Genomic DNA, 24,413 nt, shown 5'->3' with positions numbered 1-24,413 from the left:
TCCTCACCCTCTCCAAACTTGAAGTGGGAATTGTCTGTCTACAGACTTCTACTTAAAAATTTGCTTCCTCATGGCAAAGAAAAAAACAGGTGCATTTTGATTTTTATGAAGTGCTTTTAACAGCTTTGGGGAAAAAAAAGTAGTTTGACACAGTTGTCAGGGAGGGTGGATTTTGTTGGCAGGGTGGCATATGAAGTGTGTCAAAGCCTTGAAACCAGGTGCTCCCCAGGGGCTGGAGCGGGCAGAGAGCTCTCCTGCTCCTCCGCCGAGGGAGAGCTGCGGCGGCGCCACAGCGCCCGTGCGCTGAAGGGGCCCCCTGGGCGCGCCCGAGGGGCGCGAGGCCCCAACGGCCGCCCGGCCCCAACGGCCGCCGCGCGCGGCGGCAGGGGAGGCGGGAGCGGAGCCGGCCGGGGCGGCGTTGCGGGGCGAGGTAGGCGCCGCATGGGCGGGAGCGGCCGGGGCAGCGCCACGGGCACGGCGGGAGGAGGTGCCGCGGGGCGCACGGGCGGCGGGCCCGCGGCCGGCGGCAGGTGGGAGCGGGCGGCGGCGGCCGGTGCCGCGGGGGCGGGCAGGGCAGGGAAGGGATGGGCTGCGCCCCCAGCATCCACGTCTCGCAGAGCGGCGTGATTTACTGCCGCGACTCGGACGAGTCCAACTCTCCGCACCAGACCACCACCATCTCGCAGGGCGCCGCCACTCTGCACGGCCTCTTCATCAAGACTGACGCGGCCGACTCCATCCCCTCGGTGCTCGCCTACCAGAGCCGCCCGCCGCCGCCCTGCGGCGGCCTCCGCCGCAAGGAGCGCGGGGAGCCCGGCGCCGCGGGCAGGGGCAGGGCGCCCCACTGCTGCGCCATCGAGGCCGAGACCCAGACCAGCCGCAGCAGCGTCAAGGTAACGGGCGGCGCGAGGGAGCCCCGCGCGACACGAGGGGGAAGGTGGCGGCGGGCCCCCTGCTCGGCTGCAGCGCGGCTGCCGTTGTCTCCGCACCGCGGCTGCCGTTGCCCCCGCGGGCTCGCCTGCCTTGTAGAGGCAGCAGAGCTAGTGCCGCCCTGCGAGGCCGAGAGCTGGGGGAGACGCTCGTTTGCTGGAATAACCCCCTTCCCTCCCCGCCGCAGCTTAACCCTCAGCAGCGAGAAGCGGGTGCTTGATGCCCTCGCAGCGGCCGGAGCGCTGTGTCCGCGGGCGCTGCTCGCTCTCTGAGCTGGGAGCTTGTGGCTGAGACAGATGCTGCAGCAATGTGCGCATCCTCTCCACCCGCATCTAGCTGCTAGAAAAACGGTTACTCCGGCTGTTTGTGTGTTTTGAATAATGTGAAAGCAGAGACTTTACTCATTTCCCCCGAAGTTTTGTGATGTTGTCCCATTTCCAAGTTTATAATTCATTATGGGTGATGTATGCCAATGGTCAGTTAGTTCTCGCTTGTAGTAACAAAGCAGGACACCCTGTCACGAAGTAGTTCCATTGATTTAAGTAGATCCTATTAGTTTGTAATATGATCAAGTAATTAAAAGATTAGTGTAAACTCAATATGTTCTGTTTCTATAACTTAATCAAGAAATTATCGAAGGAAAATGTGAGTGAAAGTGATCCTAGGGGAAAAAAAAAGAGAACAACCTAGTTAGTTTGGTTGTGTGTTGAGGAACATGCAGAGATGTCCATAGCTGTGTTAACAGTTTTTCTCATTTATGAGCAGAGCCTGGGATATGAATATGAATTGAAAAGGACTGGAATAATAATTTGTTACATTTCTTGGGAATTTTGATGTTTTCAATAAAAATTTCAGAATGAGAAGAGATGCTTCTTTAGACATTAGGATTTTTTGTGTTAATGAAGAAAGCAGAGTGGACATCATTGCACAATTCTGACAGTTGTGATTTGGAAAAAAAAGGCCTTCTAAGGCGGCAATATCTATTTCTTCTAGCAGGTTTATTATTTGTTGTTATTATCTGTTATTACATAACAATCAACTCTTATAAGCCAATGTATTTGTCATCTCTTTGGTTTTACAAGTGAATGTATTTCAGATGTTCTACTTTGTAATTGGTACCCTAATCTCATTTTGGGTAGTTTCAGGGTCTTTTTGTACTTTTTGAGTCCTCAGGTAATAATGCTTTTTGTTTCTAATAATAATAATCTTTCAGAGATATAGCAACAATGTTTTTAACTCGTAAGAATGAAGATCTATAAAACATTTTTAATATTGATTTTGAAAGAACGTAGAACTTCTAGCCTCTATGCCTGATACAATTTCATAGAGGGTGATAGTGTAGTTGAGTATCTGTGTGACCAAAGTGAGGTTTGAATATTGCGGAGCCATCATAAATGGAAAATACTTTCTGGCTACAAGGAATGGAAAAGGTTGTGGCTATAGTTCTCTTGTAATGGATATAGCAAAATTTATTTTCATAGAAGTTAAAAATTGAAGAAAAATATTAGTATTTTGGTACAGATAATGTCTACTAATATCTCGTGTTTTAATTCATACAGTGCTTAGTTGTATATATTAGCTGTATTGAATTTCATCTAATTGTATTTAGGAGGAGGAAGCACAGATGTGAGTCAAAGGCTGCTAGTGTAATAAATTAACATCACTTTGGTTGTGTAACTATTCAGTGCACTTGAACTATGTGCTTCATGTCTTTATTTTCTGTTTTTAACTGCTCTTTCATTCCTTACACAATCAAAGTTTATATTTGATCTTGTATTTCTAAACTTACTATATCATAATATTAAACTGGTATTAAAAGAAATCAGGCTGTAATTATTTCATTCCAATGTAATTCAAATAAAAAACATAAAGATCAGTCGTTGCTTGAAGTACATGACTTTTCCAAACTTTACTTTTTTAAGTCTATATAATCTGTGCTTGTTGGGGCAAGATCAGGATTACAAAGGTATTTTGTGTTCCCTTCTCCCCCTCTGCTTTAATAAAAGTTCTGCATCATCCCAAACATTCAGGTATTCTGGTCAAGTCCTACTTACATGTGTGTATGCACGTGCTGCTTGGTAGGTGCCCCAAGTTCTGTAACAGTTGTTCACAGGTTAGTTAACAGGTCTACATGCACCTTTGTTAAGTGCTATGAGTTTGTGCTATAACTTGAAACAGGACTCTCTGTGCCCAACTGTGGGCTGTGTTACTAAGTTACTTGGGCACAAACACCAAAGCAGAATAGACACGGTCATCCATAATAAAGCCTGTGCTTACTACATCTCTCGTGGCCAGCAGAGAATTGTAATGTACATAAGCTACGGCAGGTATGTCATAGACAATATTCTTCTGTCAGGAACTGACCATGTAACATTTAATATTTCCTGAAAATTGTGTGGAAAATATCATGGTAACCAACAGTATCCTCTATCAGCTTTACATAGAGATACATGCCATTTTACTGACTTAAATGAAGCATAGATGTGTGGGGAAGACACACTGAGCCTGTCATGGTTGCTTGACCCTTTGCTCAAACGTTGCCATTCCTGAAGTACAACAGTATCAGCTGTTTAGCAAGAAGTAAGCAGCTTCTTGTTAGGTCAAAAAATGCAGAATGTTGCATTTGCATCAAAAGAGAAGTTGACCTGAGTAAACAATCCTGGTCTAGTGACTGATAACTTTTTTTCCTTTCTTTCTTTTTCTTTTTGCAAGTGGTTGTGGCATCCATTTTATATTTCCTCTAACAATAATAATAAAAAAATTGTCTCCAACATGGCTGCTATGTAGTATTCAGTATAATATATAGTTTGAGTTGCAGTAAAATATTCATTTAAGCAGTTCACTGGTCATCTGGAAAGATAATAGAAGCTTTGCCTATTTATGCTTTTTCTTTAGGACTTAAAGAATGCAAATACATGATTTTATTCATTGACAAATACAAATCTTAAATAAAAGCATGTCCTCAGATATGCTATCCTTTAATATCTTAAATGCTTAAATGTTAGCCAAACTTAGAGACTTAAAGAACAAGCAAACTTTAAGGCTATTGTTCCTAACATATAACCAAGTGGAAAAAAAAAAAAAAGAAAAAAAGAAAGCTTCTAATTACTTTATTCTTTGTCTTTTTGAAACAAGAAGCACAAATTTGTTGACTTGATTCACTCATGGCGTATTCTTTATGGAAGATGGTGATCTGTGTATGAACCTCTGTAGAAAGTCAGTCACAACAGAATGTTTTTGACAATTTTCAGGTTTTTCTGTATTAAAATAATTATTAAAGACAAAGTTTGGAAACAAAAAGCAATACAGTGGGACAGACTAATTTCTTATGGGCTGTGTGGTGCCAGTCACTGTTAATTTTAAAGGAGGCAGTAGTAAAAGGAAGGTGTTTGTTTGTTTGTTTGTTGTTGTTGTTGTTTTTTCAAGGGGTGGGGGAAGAGCAAGGATGCAGCTGCCAGTTCCAACTCTGAAGACAAATCACTATGGAGAACCTGGAAAAATCCAAGTACACAGAGAGATGTACAGGATCCACAGGCCCTGCAGAGAAGTAACCCTAAGCATTATCTTGATCTAAAGTACAGATCTTCCCTTTAAAGCAGCATCACATCGAAAAACAGGAATAAGTCACTGGAGTTCTTGTACTTGTTTTGTTTTAACTATGCTATGGTTTAACTGGCTATTAGTGTGTTCCATAGGCCAGACTTGAAAAAACTTAAGGCTCTGCTAGGAGAAATCTCGCTTTGCGACTCAGTGTGACAGAGGTCAGTTTCACATCTAGACATGATACCTAAGGCATCATAATCCTCTTGAATGTGTTCTAGGGCTACAAAGATGTTATAAAAATTCTTGGAGCAGGCTGAAAAGCGTTAGTAGATCAAGCTGTGTGGCAGTGCAGAGCCTTTTCAGCCTAGCTGCTCTCTGAGAGAAAAAAGCCTCAATGGCTCCACTGTAAAAAAAAGTTGCTAGCAGAGAAGTGCTTTCCCTGAGCTAAGTCCAGACTTCTCACATGAGCACACTAAAAAGACTTGCAGATAGTCACTGCCCTTTCTTTTTTTCTCCCATCTCCTTCAAGTGGTGCAGGTGAATTTTGACAAGTTCTGTGGCTGTTCTGTTGAGCAGTGCTAGGCAGAAGTGCATACATTGAAGTGTTCCAGGATCGAGGAACTCTTTTCCAAAGAAAAGAACAAGCCACTTGGCAAAGAAAACAGAGCAGGTAGATTGAACTTACTTGACACGGAGTACTTAAGAAAGCCATGTGGATTCCCAAAACTGTTCTGGGCAATGCACATTTTCATCATTTTATGTAAAACAAATCTTTTCTTTCTCAGTTTTGAGCTGGATTGATTTCATGAATGCACACATGAGTGTTAACCCTGCTACAGATATTACATTTCTCCTGCTCCTTCAAGGCAGTACTAGCTTAACTGAACGCTGGTCCAGGGCAGGGTGCATGTCTACAGAAAAAGTCAATTATCTTTTCATCAGATCTGGTGAAATGATAAATTATCCAAAGAATTTATTGTGTTTTTCCAATCTTTCACTAATCATTTACCATAAAAATACTTGTTTTAGGAGCATATTGCCAATGTTATAGAAGGAGAAGAAGCTACTAGAGAGCAATGACCATGTGGGATGGTTTTAACGTATTAAACAACGGAGGTGAGACAAGCTGCTTGGCTAAGAAGGGCTCATAAGAGATCAGTCTATTCCCTGGCTCTTGGCTTTTTGTCGTTCTGATGTTCGCCTTCCTCTGTGGAAATGTTCATGAGTCCTGGCTATTTTCTTAGGAGAATCACTTGGAGCAGAAGAGAGAATAGGGGAAGAGATGCTGAAGCTGTCATTGTCAAAAGAAAAGAGAAACCAGTCACAGGCAAAGAGTAAAATGGAAGCCCCTCTTGGAAACTTTGAAGAGAACAACGTGGTGGTTTAACCGTGCAGGCATTTGGAGTCAACAGGTGTTTTAGTACTCCTGCAATGTCACTCAGGAGAGAATTAATCGTATCATCTTTCATACCTACAGTAGTGATTTGGGTGGTACAATAATGAAGTAGCTCAGTTGGTCTGAGAGACAGGCAGAATTATCAAACATCTCTTGAAAGCATTCCTTATCACTTGGTTTAATAAGAACTCCCCACCCCTTCATGTACATCTGCTGTACTGAAGTGCAGGTCTTGCCCTATTTACTATAATGGGCGCTTAAGAGCCTGATGTGCAATAACGCTTGCTGTTCCTGGCTGGGGACTTTGATTTTTTTCATCACAGTTTATTAGTTCAGACAGGTTGCCAAACTTCCTCTGCTTCCAAAAGGGCACTGTTGGTCTTAGATCAGGTCACCAGGGTGCACTGTACAGTGTAGGCATTCCTGACAGAGAGAATAATGCACGTGCATTTCTAATAGTGGTAATGTTTTGAGGAATTAAATAGTTGTCACTTTTTTTTATGAGAGGATTTTTAGTAGATCCTGGTGACTTTCCTGCAACAGGATCTAATATTTTATAATCTCCTTAAATAGACAGGATAACATGGCCTAACAAGCCACACTCACATGCTGCTTTGGGCTGTATCTTTCTCTTGTGTCACCTGCACTTCTGTCAGCTCTTGGGCTATTTTATTTTCCATATAGACCTTTCTCTTCTTGTATTTCATGTCTACCTTTTGGTCACTCCTCCTGTTTCTCCAAGACTCAACTCTGCCTCAGTTACAGGCTTTCTCCATGAACCCTGAAGTGAAATGCATGTCATGTATATTATTTTTGTAGAATTATCCGTAATGTATAGGTAACTTTCTGAAATGGCTCTCAGTGAAGCCTCTATATACCTGCATGGTTGCTAGGAGATAGTATGTGAAGCGCTTCATGGTGTTGTAGCAGAATTTAATTCTCTTGGGGGAATGTTGTCATGGTGACCGAAATTGGTATTTTCCAGGTTTCAGAATAACTTGGCACTAGCAAGATTTTGGCTTTAGAAAATACATAGTCATCTTTACGGATGTAAAAATATTGTACTCTACTAAGACCTTGTAGAATGCAGCATGTGTTTAAAATGCATTACTTTGTGATCAGGACTGTGAGTTTGCGATAACAAGTGCCAAGTGATTGTCTCCTGTACATTACTGTCCTGCCTTTGCACAGTTTAGTAGTTGCATTTCTAGCTCAGTGAGTTGCCTGTCTTGCTTTGTAGCAAGAGCTGTTTCCTCTTTTTTTTTTTTTTTTCAGGGAGGAGCTTGTGTGGGACAATTTTCACAATACAAGAAGTTCATTCTGTAGGAGACAAATCTGATCCAGCTATTCCACATACAAATATTTATTAGTTTTTCCTGCCTGTACCTTCGTCTGTTAAAAACAAAGTGTATTAGAGACATGATGTTCCTTTAGATTATCTTAGTTTCCAGGAATAGAGTTATTCTGTTAGTGGTTCCTAAAGAACCACTCACTGATTCGCTCATCCAGTGCCAAGTCTCCTGTATCTTGAATATGGGAAAAAGCTTAGATTAATTTTGAGAAGCCTCTCAGTTATATGGTGATACTTTAGAAACAGATTGAATATGAAACTCTTAATTACTTATCATTTGTTTCTTTCAAAACGCAGAATGAATTTTGATGTTGATTAACATTTTTGTTGATGGCTTTCCAACACAATCTCTTGCCTTGGATTCATGCTGCAGCTGAGGAAAACAGCACTGTTTCTACAAGGGTAGTAAAACTGGACTAACATCCGCTGATTTCATTGCATGGAAGAGTGAACTCCTGTGCAAAGTTTCCCAGGTAGATCCACTAGAATGTCATAAAGCAATTGTTTGCTCCTTCATTTCTGTGACTTTACAGAGCACCCAGCCAAGTGTGTGTGTGCATGCATATTATAAAGCAGCATTTAAATTAGAAATCCAAATGCATTGCAGTTAGCTTAGAGACTCTGCATTAGTGGAGTCCATAATGTCTGCTATGAAATGAAATAGATGGAATGGAGTTTTGAAGCGATGTAGCTATTGGAAAGCACGCTATTAAACAGCTATTTATAAGCCTAGGACAAACTGTGCTCACAGCCAGTTTGCATGTAGAGCTGTAACCTGTTAAATTTAATTACAATTTGTTTGGGTTTTCAGGAGAGGCAAGGAGAAGAATGAATTGAAGGTCAAGGGGTCAATTCCCTCCTATTTTATGCTTGTTTTAATCAAAATACTTACACCTAGTATACAACCTAGTGCAGAAAAAAGATCATGTTAATGTGATGTGGAACTGGGCGCTCGCCCTCCCAGGTTAGCTGAGAAGCAACTTCCAGTACTCTGTTTGCTCTTAGGTGAGCTGGTTTGCCACAGGGATTGCTGCAGAGGCTTTCTTTGGTTTGAACTTTGTCAATGCTCATCATTCTCCTGAAGTTACATTTTAATAGTCATTGTGCTCATTGATAAAGTGCAACTTAGTGTGCTAGCCAGCAAAACAAGAAATTTGTTTTAGAAAAAAGGAGGATAAAATGAGACTTCAGAATTTGTGCGTGTTTACTTTTAAAGTGAAACACAAATCTTCTGAAATTTTGAGATAGAGGCTTTCCCCAGATTAGATGATAACCTGGTGGCTTAGCTGCTTTCTGGAGACAAGACACCCAGGTTCCATTCTCTTTTTGCGACTCTGAACAGGTTCAGCCTCATAAACAGATTCAGCCTTCTGGGCTGTTTCCTGTTGTGGATTTCTCTTCCTATTAGTTCGAAGAGCTTCCTTAAAATCTGTCTACTTCCAAAGAGTTCCTGTCTGGATGAGTTACTACTTCCTAATGTTATGAAGAAAGTAGTTTCTCAAGCTGTGCAGTTACATTGGAAAATACCACAAGCTTTCAGGGAAAGGTGTTATATTCCATTTCAGAAAAAAAATATTCATATATGTTAAATGAGTGGAGCTTCCACATTTGTGCTGTGGAAGAGCCTTGTGGAAGAGATGAACAAACAGGATGCAGAATGCCTTGCCACTGTTTCAGGCTGCTTCCCATTACCTCAGAGGATGGAGTGGGAGATGCCGGGATGGCAAGGCAGGAGTTTTGATTTTGTTAGTTCTCAAGGTCCTAAAGCAGTAGGTGAGTTGGGGAGGCAGAGGGGTTGGCTGCAGCTGCTGGACAGCTCACACGAGTCTCCTCCGCACTCCGCTAAGCCGCTGCGCTGAGCTCACCAGCGCCTTGCAGTCTGCCTTGAGGAGGGCTGAAGGACCAGGCTGGCTGTCCCTGTTTTGTTTTCAGGCATAAAAGCTGAACTAAAGTACAGAAATGGCTGGTTAGAGAAGAGTTGGATGAAGTGAAGACCTCAGCTTCACTTCACAACGAGACCTGAGCGGGACATAATTATTTAAATGAAAAGAAACAATCAATCTAACAGAGGTTGGAACATGTGAAAGTAGGGATGGAGCAGGCAAGAATGGGAACTTAAGCAAAACGGAGTGTGGCTGAAGGCACATGAGAGGACTGTTTTGGGAAAAAAGGTAAGTCTTGATGGCCCAGAATGTTCCTGGGACTTGGGAATCTTGGGAAGATGCAACATCTGAATTCAGTGATTTCTCTTCAGATCCTATAGCTACACAACAAAATTGTAGTTAGCAACTCAGTGATGAGAATATTACATATTACAGATATTTTCTTGAAAATACTGTTTCTGGAGTTTAGTTTTAGATATCTTATTGAGCTTATAAAGTCATTCAGTTATACATCTGTTTCACTGAAACAGGGGATGCATGGGAGGTGTTCTGTTTTGTAAATCTGTAGTAACCTGTTCACTGCTGCCTAAAGCCACCTGTATATAAAAATATATATTTGAGAATGAAAAAGCTAAACGTATTATTTATCCAGACAAGCTGAAGGCTGCTAACCAGGCTGTTTGGCAGTGCAAGCTGTGCATCTTGGTAGCTAAATGGAAGTTATTACTGTAAAACAGGATAGGAGGCTGACTGAGAGGACCTTGTTGCTCGGAAGAGAGAAATTTTAAAAAATCAAAAAACCTAACAACAAAAATGAACTAAAAAAAAATCAGGGCATAGCTATCAAAATATTGTAAAACAAAATGGGGATGCTTTTGATAAAATGACTGTGTTTACTTCTGGAATGCAAGCCCTAATGGGGATATTCCCAAGAGAGGATTTGCACAGTGTGTTAGCTCACTGTTAGCCAGTGTGTTAGTGTAGGAATCCATAGCATTGTCTTTTGAAAATGACTTTGTATAAAGTTGTCGTTTTATTTACTGTGGCTGTTTTTCTTGCTTGTTTGTTTGTTTTTGCGGATCCTGACATTTCTGCTGATTTCAGTGACAGATAAGTTGGATTTAACAACGGAACATTTTTATATTTTTTCAGGCACCGTCAGTGGAGTTGTTTACATTTCAAAATGATTTTTATTTTATAATGTGTTTGGAAACTGATTTTGATAGATACTGCTAAAGGGACAATCTGAAGACTACAGTTGTCAGTTTTAAAATATAAACATAATATTTGAAAACTGTCAATTATAGAATCACAGAATCACAGAATGGTTCAGGTTGGAAGGGACCTCTAGAGATCATCTAGTCCAACCCTCATGCTCCAGCAGGGACACCTAGAGCACGTGGCACAGGGTGGCATCCAGGCAGGTTTTGGGGATCTCCAGAGGAGACCCCACAACTCCTCTGGGCAGCCTGTTCCAGTGCTCTGTCACCCCCACAGTAAAGAAGTTCTTCCTCATATCCTCGTCCTGTCACTGGCCACCATGGAGAAGAGCCTGGCCCCATGCTCCCCATAGTCACCCCTCAGGTACTTGAACATGTTATCAAATCTCCTCTCAGCCTTCTCTTCTCCAGACTAAACAGGCCCAACTCGCTTAGTTTTTCCTCATTCGACAAATGCTCCAGTCCCTTCATCATCTTGGTCGCTCTACACTGGACCCTCTCTAGAAGCTCCATGTCCTTCTTGTGCTGAGGAGCACACAGTACTCCAGGTGCGGTCACATCAGAGCTGAGTAGAGGGGCAGGATCACCTCCCTCAACCTGCCGGCCACGCTTGTCCTGATGCAGGCCAGGATCCCATTGGCCTTCTTGGCCACGAGGGCACATTGCTGCCTCATGGTTAACCTGTTGTCAACCAGGACTCCCAAATCCCTCCCCGTGGAGCCGCTTTCTAGCAGGTCAACCCCTGATCTGTACTGGTGCCTAGGGTTATTCCTCCTCAGGTGCAGGACCTTGCACTTGTCCTTGTTGAACCTCATGAGGGTCCTCTCTGCCCAACTCTCCATCCTGTCTAGGTCTCTCTGAATGTCAGCACAACCCTCGGGAGTGTCGGCCACTCCTCCCAGTTTGGTGTCATCTGCAAACGTGCTGAGGGTGCACTCTATGCCCATATCCAAGTCATTGATGAACGAGTTGAATAGTACTGACCCTTGAAGGATACCACTGGCCACAGGCCTCCAACCAGACTTGGCCCCATTTATCACCACCCTTCAGGCTCTGCCATCCAGCCAGTCCTCATTCCACTTCACTGTCCACTCATCCAGTCCACATTTCCTAAGCTTTCTCATGAGGATGTTATGGGAGACTGTGTCGAAAGCCTTGCTGAAATCAAGGTAGACAACATCCACAGCTCTCTCATCGTCCATCCAGTCAGCGACCGCATCGTAGAAGGCTATCAGGTTCATCAGACACGACTTCCCCTTGGTGAATCCATGCTGACTTCTTCTGATCACCTTCTTTTCCTTGACATACCTAGAGATGGTCTCTAGGATGAGCTGCGCCATCACCTTGCCAGAGATGGAGGTAAGGCTGACGGGCCTGTGATTTCCCAGCTCCTCCCTCTTGCCCTTTTTGAAGACTGGAGTGAGGCTGGTTTCTTCCAGTCCTCTGGCACCTCCCCTGCTCTCCAAGACCTCTCAAAGATGATGGAGAGTGGCTGAGCAATCACCCCTGCCAGTTCCCTCAGCACTCTTGGGTGCATCCCATCTGAGCCCATAGATTTATGAGTGTCCATTTTGCCTAAATAACCCCTAACTGAAACCTCCTCGACCAGTTGAAAGTCCTCCTCTCTCTTGGTTCTCTCTCTTGTCTCCAGGCTCAGTACATGGGGACTGGCCTTAGCAGTAAAGACTGAGGCAAAGAAGGCATTTAGTAACTCTGCCTTCTCTGCATCCTCCGCCACCAAGGCACCCTTCCCATTCAGCAGCAGACTAACATTTTCCCTAGTCTTCCTCTTGCTGCTGTTGTATTTGTAGAAGCTGTTCCTGTTGCCCCTGAAATTAGATTATGCTAATTTTGGTGTTGGAGATGTCAGACTTGTTTGCATGCAGGCAGCAAGCTTAGTTAATTACCTGAAAATTTCAGGTATAATGCCAGATAGGTCAAATATCATACCATTATCATTAAAACAAAAATTAGTCAGACTTACTAATGTGACACTCGAATAGAAAATGTGGGGATATTGTATGTCCTCTAGTAAGTTCATGAAGTGAATTAAATCTGCATGCTGCTCTTGGAGGTTTGAATCTTCTCTCTTGTATGAGGTACTAAGTCAAGTATTTCACAAATATTCATGAATATTCAAGAATATTAATTTTGTCCTGACACAAACTTACTGAGCTGGGGGGTGGGGAAATGCAGGTGAAGAAGATTAAGAAATTCTCCTAACAAAAGTAGTTCAAACCAGCAGATTTAGACTTTGGGCTTAAATTTGTTTATTTCTTCCTTGATCTGTCAACCCAGAAGGTTCCTTTGTTGTCTAGTTGCACATACATTGGTGATTGAAAAAGCTGATCTACATGCAGATCTTTTCTGTCCTTCTGGCATTTTAGTGGCTTAGGGACCATCCATACAGTTCAAAGAGCTCAGTAAAGAATCATCATCAAAGAGGGGGAAATCCTTTTCATGGGTTCTACCAGATTTATACAGGCCCTTATTTTTAGATCAAGATTTCTTTCATTCAGAGCATTAAAACATCTGTGGCCTCACCTTAGATTTGAAAAATCTGCTGTGCTGAAAGTAATTCCTTCAAAGTTATCCTTTTATGTTCACTTTATTGTTTTTTTTTTTTATTTGTTTGCAAATAGTCTGCAGATACCTTAAAATTGAAGGGGGCTCTGTATCTCTATAGTTTGTGCATAAAATCCTCTCAGAGAACATTGTTTTCTGCTGTTTGGTTAATGCAGATGGCTGCCTAAGTTAGGATGATGCTTAATCACCATGCTAACATTTGCTCTCTGGTGTCAATGCATGGTGTAGCTTACCTATCTGAGTCAGAGATACAGATATGTTTATAGCTTGGTATTTTATGAAGCACGGACAGTTTTGGCAATTCATACATGTAGTCTGGAAAAAAGAAAACAGCCAAATGGTTTTTGAGTGAAGCGTCTGGACAGATGGACCCAGAGCCACCTCAGAACATGCAAAGGAAAAGACAAGTGCTAGCAGGGGGTCACTGCAGGAGACAAGGCATCCATCTGGCAGGCTGACCTGCTGCCTAGAGAGATTTTCTGCTTGCCGGGCCTTGGATCTGAGATGTTGTGGAGAGACTGACAAAGCTTGTCTGACCATCTGACTATTAGCCCCTGCTGCTCTTCTGTGTGGGCACTGGTGATACTGCCAAGGGCAATTTGTAAAATATCACATGCGTCTACACATTTCTGGTGTCAGGCGCATGGCGGCTTAGGTGGTTTTCTTCTTGATGCAGCCAGTGAGGAGGAAGGGTGTGAGAAGGAGTGGAAGGATATTGTGAGCCAAAAATTGGCTGTGCAACTGGAGTTGGCAACTGGTTTTGTTTGTTTGTTTATTTCTGTGTCCATGTGACCCTGTTTGTAGATCAACATATGCCTGTGAGAGATGGGATCCACCTCATTAAGTGAAAAATGCATACCTTTGCCAAAGGGCTTTAAGCTGGGAAAAGTGGGGGAAGAACAGAGTTCCAGGGATTGTGTAATCAACAGAACAGCATTAGGTGAGGGTACCTCCTACATTCGCATGCATGCAGGAAGTTTCTGAAGAGCATGAAGGATAACTTCTTGATACAGGTGATAGAAGAGCCAACAAGGAGAGGTACTCTACTGGACTTCAAACTTATAAACAAGCAAGGGCTGGTTGGAGACCTGCAGGCCAGGGACTGTCTTGTCTGCAGTGACCATGAGATGGTAGAGCTCAGGACCTTAAGAGAGGGGAGAAGGGCAAAGAGCAGAATCATAATGCTGGACTTCAGGAGAACAGATTTTGGCCTCTTCTGGGACCTGCTTGGAAGACTGCCATAGGATAGGGTCCAAGAAGGAAAAGGAGACCCAGAAAGCTGTTTAATATTCAAGGATCACCTCCTCAAAGCTGAAGAGAGGTTGCCTTTTGTCTGACAATCTCTCTTTCACAGGATTTTTATTTTCCACCCATTTTTTCAGCATAGGATCACCGAAGAGTGTAGTGTGTCTTCCTTGCATGGTGGAAGGTCCTTTTATATGTTTGTATGCATGCTTGGTAGTCTGCAGGTTGCTTAAGCCATCTTCTGACATCTCTTCATTTTTTTTCTCTTCTCCAGATATCAGTTGCAGAGATGTTTCCATTTGTGAGAGCAAAATCAAAGCAGATTATTTTAACATGTGTGGACTTCTTCCTGGTTCTTTTTGGTCATGTTTGCATCCTGATGTGTCTATCAGTTCTGAAGTTTCTCTATTTATTCTTTAATGACCTGTTACTTTCTCATTCTGAACGAACACAGTTCTACCTGAGTTTGTTTAAGTATCCCAGAAACCGGTGAAATCCCATTGTTCATAGCATAATCTAGTTATTCGAACCTGCTTACAGTTTCATTGCAATTTATATCAAGTGTCAATTTCAGCACAGAATAAACAAACTGAAGTAACTAGCATATATAAGAAACGAAGGAACAATTGTTATTTGCTGAGGATATATGTAAGCTTCCCTTTCTAACATCTTCTTTTGACCTTCTAAGTCTGCTAAAATGATCAATAGTTACATAATTGTAAGTTTCATTAAATATAGAAATAGAGCAACCTTTGTTTGTGATCTGATAAGCACAAAATCAAATCAAGAGTTGTGTATCCAAAATTCTGAGGTTACCTAATATCTTCAGTAATGTGACTTTTAACATCTCTGAGATGGATGGCTGCAATGAGAGATCCTGGTTTGTGGTGAGGATTCCTGCTCCATTACAGAGGGATTACAAAGCACATTACACTGCGCTTTTTGTGGGAGGAAGTTCTTACCTAACTCCTGCTTGGTTGGTGGGAGAATTCCCAATCCAGAGAAGATGATCTGATGAAGATGGGAACTGTATCTAGAAGCTCTTTTAATTACGTTTTGAAAACTTAAAAAACTTCCCTAGCAGGCTCTGATAAGTGTTTTGGTGTGATCGTGTTTTAAAAAGGTGATAATAGTTATTACCTGAGTGATTTAAAAAATTCTATATACATCACAATTGAAATTAAAATACCAGACTAGGGAATGATTTAAAAAATAATAATAATAATACAAAAACAGATAAGGATATTTGTTAAGCCTCTTAAAAGTAAAGTAAATGCAAAAATGTCAGTTAACAGATACATATTATTTCATTAGAGAATGGGGAGAATTGTATCTGCAAATATGTGTGTTTCAGTACCAGAAACTGTGAAAATATTCTAAAATAGGAAACAGTAAGCATAAGCCAGCAATCAAACTTTTATATCAGAATAGTGCTTTTCAGCATTTTGCGTGTGCCTATTTCTCATTAAAAATGACATTTAATTGGATTAAATGCAGGCTTCCATAAGAATCCCTGCAGTTCTTGTCACTGTCAAAATAGCTTCTCCCCTTCTTTTTCATCCTTATTATTTATTTATTTAGTTCTAAGGTCACTCCTAAAATCAGATAATGATCCTAATTCAGATCTAAGCAGTTTCAGATCTAAGCAGATCTACACTTAGTTTCCATAGGAGAAGAAAAATCACTGTACAAGATGCATGGGGGAGGTGAAGAGGTGAATCAAGGTCCCTTGTATTTCAGGGTACAGAAGGGCGGCCCCATCTGAATAGAGTTTTCTTCAAGACAGGTTAACCATGCTGATTGTTAAATTGTCTTAAAGACAACTTATGACTGAGTTGATATAACATTAAAAATGATTTCATCATCTGATTTTGAAGACTTGAAAGTATCTTTGCTCAATTTTTAATGTAAGTTTTGAGAAACTGCCCGCACAAGGCAGTTTCTCAAAAGCTCAGCATCTGCAAACAAAACAATGTGTCAGACTGGGAGTCCCTTTAAACCTATAAATACAAAAAGAAGGTAGATAGCCTTCCACCAGACTTGTAACATGACTTCACAGGGGTGCTAGACAATAAGTGAAAGAGAAATCTTTTGGGGAATAATAAAGCAAATATGGTTCATATATATGTTAGGAAACATCTGAGGCTTTCATCCCCCTGTTGGGGCGTGGGTCTAGGAGGCAATGTCTGCTCTCCCTGGTTTTGTGCTCTTCTCTTGATTTGCAGTGTTGACCATTCTCTGGGACACGGTATTAGCTCCATGGCTTGATGTGACCCAGTACAGCTGCTCTTGTGTCTTTGCAATCCTGGCCTCCATTGAAGCCTGACTTAGCAAAATATTAAAGCACTTGAGTAAGGTCATGCTGCTTGACTGGAAAAACCAGCGTGCGAGTTTGACTTTGAATTTCCTCAGGGTCATTGCACTTGGAAGAAGTCTAAAACTGCCTTGGGGTGGTTTTAACCTGTGTCTGGCAGCTAAATATAGAACAGTAGGTTCCCTCTGTGTCACTAGAAATGTCTAAAAAGGAGTGCAGTGGAAACTGACATTTTTTCTAAGGAGAGTTACACATATGAGCATTTTTTCATTCCAGTAATTTTATGTTTTATCATAAAGACTTGAGGCCTAATTCCGTAGTGGAAAATATTAATATGTTTGTATATAGCAGTAATTTGCTACAGAAAATGCAATATCTGAAAAGGTCCCCTGGGTCAGAAAACAGTTCCTTGCAGTTTTAGGAAACCATTTTCTGTAATCACTTTAATTTACCAAAGCCTTAAAAAATTTGCTTTTGGTCCTCTCTGATTTACTGAACTGGAGTTCTAGAAGATCACACTGAAGCCTTGTGCTTTTCGGGTAAGCTCTCCTTTCCTCCAGTCATCCCTGCCTTTTCTGCTATATCCAGCTACAAAGCTTCCAACATACAGTAACATACCTAAGTGCATAATGTGGAACTTCATTTTGTTGAAATTCTTATCCATTTCTAACACTCGTGCTCTTCTGCAGTCTTGAACAGGCCTTACTTACTGAATTCCTCTAGCAAATCACTTTGCTTTGACACATCTTATATTAGACCAACCCAGTAAGTCTAATCAATAAACTCAGTGGCTTTATTCTTCCATTTAAATTTGGAACAGTGCTTTTTAGTATGAATGCCAAAGTGTTGGGCCTAGAGTTACCCAGACTGCTTTCCCTGCTCTCCTAGGAACTTATTTTTTCCAACTGTCAGATATTTCTCATGTTTGTCACAGTCAGAAAACTGACTGTGACTCAGTAAGACATTTATAGAAATTATTGTTTTCTGTATAGTAATGTGTATTCATGAATAAATACAATATTAATATGAAATAAATCATATCTGTTTGGAGAGGCCATCTAATGACTTGTAAAGTTAAGATATAGAGAACTCAGCAATATATTCTCCTTCTTTTGTGTCCTCATGAACTGTACTGTCAGAATATAAGTAATTTATGCTTAACTAGTTCTTCAGTGTAGTTGTATAAAACACAGTCTAATCCACTAGATTTAAAAATCCATTAGATTTAAAATCTTGCATGAATTTTAGGGACAAGAATTCTAGGTAAAGTGATTGGAAAGTGTCAGGATTTGAACTGTTCACAAATTAAAAATCTTCCAATCTCTTGAAAAGAAGATTAATATTTTCCTACAGTTTATTACAGTTTATTTTATACATGTAAACTTATATGCATGTTTGTGCATACATATATATGATAAATTCATAAATTCCATGGGAACATTTTTGGTATATGTACTGCCTTAGGTCTTGCAAGAATTATTCCTGTGAATGGGAATCCCAGATTTGTTTGCAGTCTAGTAAGAGAAACAAAAGTATCACCAGCGAATTTCATGACTCAGAACAATAGTAGATGAGGGAAAGATGCAACTGTAAGACAGGAGGCTCTCTGTGATCAGTGTGTTTCCCACAGCTTTGCTGTTAATTAAACTGAACATTCTGCCTCTGCTGTCTTTAAGTGTACAAGAAGCCCTTTTTGTATTCATGATAACGCTCATAAAAAGAATAAAATCAAACAGATTGCTGGTTTGAGATTGTGATGCGTTAAGATTAAGCTTCTGCAGTGTAAGGTGAGTGATGGCAGGTAAGACACCTGTACCTACTTTTGGTGGAGAGACAAGGTAGTCAACACTGCATTCTGCAACCAGAACTTTTGCTTTTAGCTGAAGTTGAGCATGAAAGGTCACATACTGTACATGTGCTAAATCCATTAGAGAACATCTATTGCTGACAGTTTTTTTAGGGAATTGTGTTTTACTGCCTATGAATGTGATTATGGGATAATTTTCTGTTCTTTGAGCATTGTGTTGGGAGTGAGTTGAATAATACATCCTAATGGTGGACAGGCATCCTGCTCAAATAGATCTTAGCAAATAAAAACTGGAGTAACAGTAGGACATTTGCATGACTCTATAATGGTAATTCAGGGAAGTGATGCTTAAATATGATTACATATTTCTTTGTGAAGATGGGAATAAAATGTCCATTTTTTTTTCCAGGAAGCTTTTAATAATTTCTCCTCACCCTGTGGAAATACTGATAGAGAATTTCAGAAGCTGTTAATGCTTGCTGCATAAGTTAAAATTTGCTCTGATGCAGTGGGACAGCTCAAGGGCTAAGCACTGTCTCCTTTCTGTACTTTCGCAGAGTTTATTTGGCATGCAGCTGAAGCAAAAATTAAATTCTAACATCAGAAGCTGATCCTGCCAGTGTTTATGTGTGTTGAGTAGGAGCAGTGAAGTCAATAGAACTGCATTCTGGTTTGTAAGACTGGGCAATTAATTGCCAGGTTTGTAAGAATGGATAAGTAAGTTTACAGACTTAACAGGGCAGATCTTTCTTTGCATGGTAAGAAAACTTCAGGTACATCTAACATACACTCTTTTATGTTGCTCTGGGCTAGACCTTCTCCTTCTGACTGCTTCATGATGTGCTGCTTTACCTGTGTTGTATCGAAATGAATTGAGAGCTCCTACTCCTTCTTCATCTGTATTTAGTTGGTGCTTATAGGACCAGTCAGCCTGTGTGCACTGTTGTACAGGGCATTATAAAAGCGAGAGGTGATCTTTACCTCTGAGATTTATAGCCTAAATAGATGAGACAAGCTGCATAAACATTTTAGTTTTGAATAACAAGAGAGGTTTAAAATGTTAGTTTTGGCTAGTGATGCTAGTGATGATTCCCCAGCAAGCAAGGCATTGTGTACAGACCATAAGGTGAAATCCAAGTGCTGCTGGCTGGCTATCTGCAATAGCTCCATCAAAATTAAAGTAGAAACTTAAACTAAATTAAATGTGATCATTAATAAGTCAGTAGAAAGGTCTCCGATTTATTTATTTTGATAATAATTTTGTTTAAATATTTTCTACGCCCACATTTTTTTAGTGTGTGACATAGCACAAACATTTATGCTAAGAATTTTTGACTGTGTAATAAAAGTATTTGGTGCATCAAAGCCTTTATTATTGGGAAGACCCTTGATATTTGAGATCATAGGATCAACTCTTGAAATTCCTTCTCCTTTCTATACCTTTCTGATAAAAAAGATTGGCAGCAAGATAATTTATTTTAAACATAGCTAATGTAGACATTTATATGCTAATTTTAGATTTCAGAATCACTCTTAAACGATCAAGAAAAAATGTGAAGAAAATGCCTGGCAGTGGGATAGAGTGGGGAGAGAAGCTAAGGAGAGAATATTATGTTCTGTGTTGTATTATGTCTGGCCCATTTTGGCTGCTTTTTCCAGAGCCCTTACATGGACTTGGAAATGTGTGTAGAAATTTCTCTTGAAATTTATGGATTTATGTTCAGGCATGTCTTAATCAACTGTGTTTGACAAGCCGTATGTAAGGATAGCCTTCACTTGGACACCAAATCTATTCTCTGCTGACACCAAAATGTGCTAACAGTCTAGTATGGTCCAGCTAGGACCAATGCACAGGTGACAGACCTTGAATTCATGTAAGAAAAATCTGCATAGGGCAGAAAATGTCTGCACATAGCTGCAGGATTGCTTCCCACTTCTTTTGGAAGTCCTAATTTACAAACCATGGCAATAAATGGGACTTGAATGACTGGTTATGGATTGTAATGGGTTTTTTTTTCGTCTCACAGATGATGCTGTGAACAGAATTGAGAACTGATCCACAATAGCAGCTAGTAGGCCTAAATTAGCAAAATAATACATATGTCTGTAAAATACTTAAGTATTTTACTGCCTGTTATGATAATGTATTCATAAAGAGACTGCTATCAGGACAGAATGCACAAAGTCTTAATATAATATTCCTGCCTAAGTTGTCATTTTGTACCAGGCATACATTTGTTACATTAGAGCTGAAAGAATCATTTTACAAGTGTCAACTTGCTTGTTCAAGAGAGAGTCTGAAATCACTAGCAATTTGGTGTCAGTGCATTTTCTCTTTCAATTCTTTTTTTTTCTTAAGGATGTTCCAAGTTTTGTCATTTGTTCTTGATAGCTTCCCTTTTCTCCCTTCTTCTCTCCATTTCTCTTCCAAAGGTTTAGCTACATCTTGTTGATTTGCTTTTCTTTCCCTGTCATGATTTAAGATTGCATACAAAAAGATTTGACTAGTCAAATGGTCACTAGTCTATAATTGCTCAAAAATTGCTTAATTATGTGTCAGGGAAAAAACAGAGTGAGACATACATAGAAAACGAAGCTGTTTTGTAGTGCTTACTTTCCTTGTTTTTAACTGGAGACAAAAGGTAGAAAATCCTATAGAGTGGAATGAGGATGAAGGATGAAAGATGCAAAGCCCAACATCTTTTCCTGCAGCCAACTCCAATCAAACTGAACTTTGCAACTCTGCACAGAACCACTTGTAAGGCCAGAATCTGATTGGATGTTTAAGGCTGGGTTATCATGTGTATATTTCACAGACATCCTGCTTAGCCATGGATTAGAGCTTGTAAATAGTGACGTAACAGGGTATGGATATGGCAATAACCAAGGGATGGGCTGAGGGGTCAACCTTCAGTAGCCGTGTGAAGGGGAGGAGGGGAAAAGCTGAGCCAGGGAATACTGTGAAGGAGGCCTATTCAGGAAGGACAGAGACAAGGATGAAAGGCAGCAGCACAATGGTACAGTAAGAGTCCGATCTCACGACCTGTTTGCTCTACTAAGTAACCATCATCTTCACACGGTTGTGTCACTGATTACTGCTGACTTTTAAGTTGCAGGGGCTGCGTACATCTTCAGGCCTTTAGTTGGGTAGTGAGTGTTGGGTTGGTGACTTAAAAGGGTGTACCTTCAGTGAAGTGGCAAGTACATTTTGCTTCCTGGTATTGCTATGATAGTAAAGTAATGGGTGATAGCAGATTTATTTAAAAACAGGATTTAAGAAAACACAGTTTGCTTTGTATTTTGCTTAATAGCTGATTCCTATGGTGATGGTCTAGGAGGTTATAGCGATATTGGAAATAATATTGGAAATTTAAAATGCTTAAACAAAAGAAGAGAGTATTTTAAGCTTTTATTATTCTCAGATAGTTAATTTAGTTGTGACTTCTTTGTTTCCAATTGCATAGTTGTTCCTCTGCTCACTGAAATCAGGAATTTCTGGTCCCTCTGTGGACCCAGGCTTGGCTCAACATTTTTCCAGAAAAGTTTTCTACTGTACTAATTGGTTTAGGTTGCAGTCCTTCCTGCAGTCAATAAAATAAGGAGACATTTATTGAAATTGGAAATGATCAGTGATGAGATACTCACTTAAGTCAGGAAATGAACTTGGAAAACAGGAAAAGAGGTGTATTTGTAGGGTTACTAATATGCAACATCCACATGGGCAGATTCTTCTGGGAGTTAGGAAGATGTAAACTTGACTTCTTTCAGGCCAAGGAGAGAAGCATAGGACTTCCGTGGAGGCTGGGCAATCATATCATCACTCTGGCTGTCTCCTCCAGCCATGCTGTAAAAGAGAAAAGTGAGTCAAGTCATTTGTACTCCAAGCAATTTGGGCATACTGGGGAAACCAAACCATTCCCATTCCCAAACCAAGGGGAATGATTCAGCTTGTGAAATCAGGCTCAGAACTCCAGGTCCAGGAAGGAGGATTTTGGACATATTCTTGGCTGTTTCCAGTGAGATAGTCTATTAATCCTTCCTCTGCCTAATATCATTGCCAGTCTTAATCTGGGGTCCCCACTGTCCCTGTTGTATAAGACATGTAGTTTACTAACGCAGGGCCTTGTGGAGGTTTTTTGTTTGGTTGCTTGTTCTAAAATACCCAGACTAAGGGAAGTAGTCACTCTTTAAAAAAAAAAAAACTCTGTGAAGGGATTGGTAGACTTTCATGCACAGATCTACATAGTTTTTCCCTTTTGGATAAAACTGAGTCCTCAGAAGTGACAGCACAAGGTAACTACTGCACTTAAGGTGTCAGTTCCTTAGAATGGATAATGAGATGTGTATCTGTGTCCTAACTGCCTTTTGTGGAGGCTCCCAGGCTTCTGATCAATACATTTCAGGATGGTCAGAGCTGTGTATTTTTAAAAAGAAGCCTTTTAGCTGATACTGTGTTTGTTGTGTATTCTTCTTATTACATAATCTTCTAATGAGACTACTTAAACTATTTTTTATTTTAATAAAAGTGAGTCATGGTAAAATAATGCATTTAGGAGTTTCCTGTATAATATCACTGGAGGGTGACTGTGTTTAGTTTTCCTTTGTGTGTGTGTGTGGGGAGGGATGGGGGAAGGTCGGAGCTTTCAGAGGACACTGTTTCTGTAACCTTATTCATTAAGTCGATGTTCAGTGTTAACTCACATTTCTATTCTGACACACTTGCTTGCATTAAGTTCCATTCCCACATGGCAGCAGCTCAAGTGGTAAGTGAAACTTTTGTGCAAGAAAAGGAGAGGTTAATTACAATTATATTGGGGGCAGCTTTTGCTTTGGAAAATAGTGACAGACTCTTTGTAGTTTAATCTCTTGGAGTGCTGCCTGTGGCCACCTTTGACGTACATTGCTGGTCTGAGAAGAATCAACTCTCAGTGATGCATGGAAGTCCAGCATGGCAGTAATAGCTATATATAATTCCACTGTCTGCCATGCAAGCAAGGCTGTTAATGCTTAACAAGGTATTGTGTCTTATAAGGAAGAAAAATGGTTACCAGTAATTTCAGTCGCACTACATGTTTTTTGCATTCCTTTGAAAAATGCTTGATTTAAAAACAAGGCAATACTCCAGCGAAAGACTCAAACTAACAAGCAATGCTGAACAGAGTGCTGCAGGATTTCATGATTCCTGAGCATCAGAGCAAATCCTAAGAATCTGCCTGCAGGCAGGCACACGACTACATGTTCTACATGTGACTTGCCAGGCTGGGTTACTTGGGGTAACTGGTGTGAGAAGAGAATCTGCCCTTTTATTATCTGAACTTGTAAATAAGCCTTCATATGGGTAATGGGAGAAATATTTTAAGGATGCGCTGATTCTTTTTTCTTACATACACACATCCATGGAGGATACAGGTATTGCTCAGTTTGTCACCAATATTCTGAAAGCGATGATCTAAAATGAAACAAATTGGTAATGTACAGGAGAAATGTATTGAAATGTGTCAGTACGTAAGAAGTATAAAAGGTTGTCCAGAACCTAGGAAATGCAGAAATAGAGCAGCCATAACCAATGTTTGTTGGCTTTCTTATAAGAGCATTAAATTATTATGTTCTCTCATGCTGTCGTGTCTTCTGAAAATGTCATGACTCACATGGTAGCAAAGTTGTGATTTTTTGTTTTGTTTTCCTGCATACTAAGAGCTCTGCTTCTAGAAAACAAATCTAGATCTTCAATACAAACAAATTTTCTTGTCTGACATATTACTTTTTTAACAAAACACAGTAAAATACTAGTTTCAAATATATGTCACAAATCTTTGAAAATCTATATTACATTCAAATAACTAAGGCTTTTTTAGTCAGAAAAAATAACTTTGAGTAGTATTAAGCAATATATAAGTCTTGTTGTATGATCAGGGTACCATGTTCTGGGGAGAAGAAAGCAAATGAGAAGCGTTTCTTCTTTTCCTCATTTGAAGCCCTGTAATTTTTCAACTTAAAGACAAAATTAAGAGTTTGATAAAAAAAGGTTCATCAAAGAGGTACTTCAAAGCAACTAAAACAAGGCTGCTAGTCATGTTCCTTTCTTTGAGAATCCTTCATAGTTCTGTCTGATCTTTCATTTTGCTTCTAAAAGGAATC

At 40.5% G+C, this 24,413-nt stretch overlaps 1 protein-coding gene across 1 annotated transcript in view; it reads left to right on the top strand.

Moving 5' to 3' along the window:
* The first annotated feature begins 584 nt into the window (after window positions 1-584).
* Window positions 585-24,413, top strand: part of PDE8B (phosphodiesterase 8B) — a 62,230-nt gene continuing 38,401 nt past the window's right edge. The window contains exon 1 of the mRNA XM_088521396.1: window positions 585-893. Within this exon, the coding sequence (XP_088377522.1) occupies window positions 585-893 (309 nt within the window). The remainder of the gene's footprint in view (window positions 894-24,413) is intronic.

Source organism: Tinamus guttatus, unplaced genomic scaffold (genome assembly GCF_059628265.1).
Source record: "Tinamus guttatus ecotype Peru unplaced genomic scaffold, ASM5962826v1 Tinamus_guttatus_pri_ptg000121l, whole genome shotgun sequence".
NCBI lineage: Eukaryota > Metazoa > Chordata > Aves > Tinamiformes > Tinamidae > Tinamus > Tinamus guttatus.
Note: the sequence above shows the minus strand (reverse complement) of the source record. Positions and strands in the feature narration are given on the sequence as shown.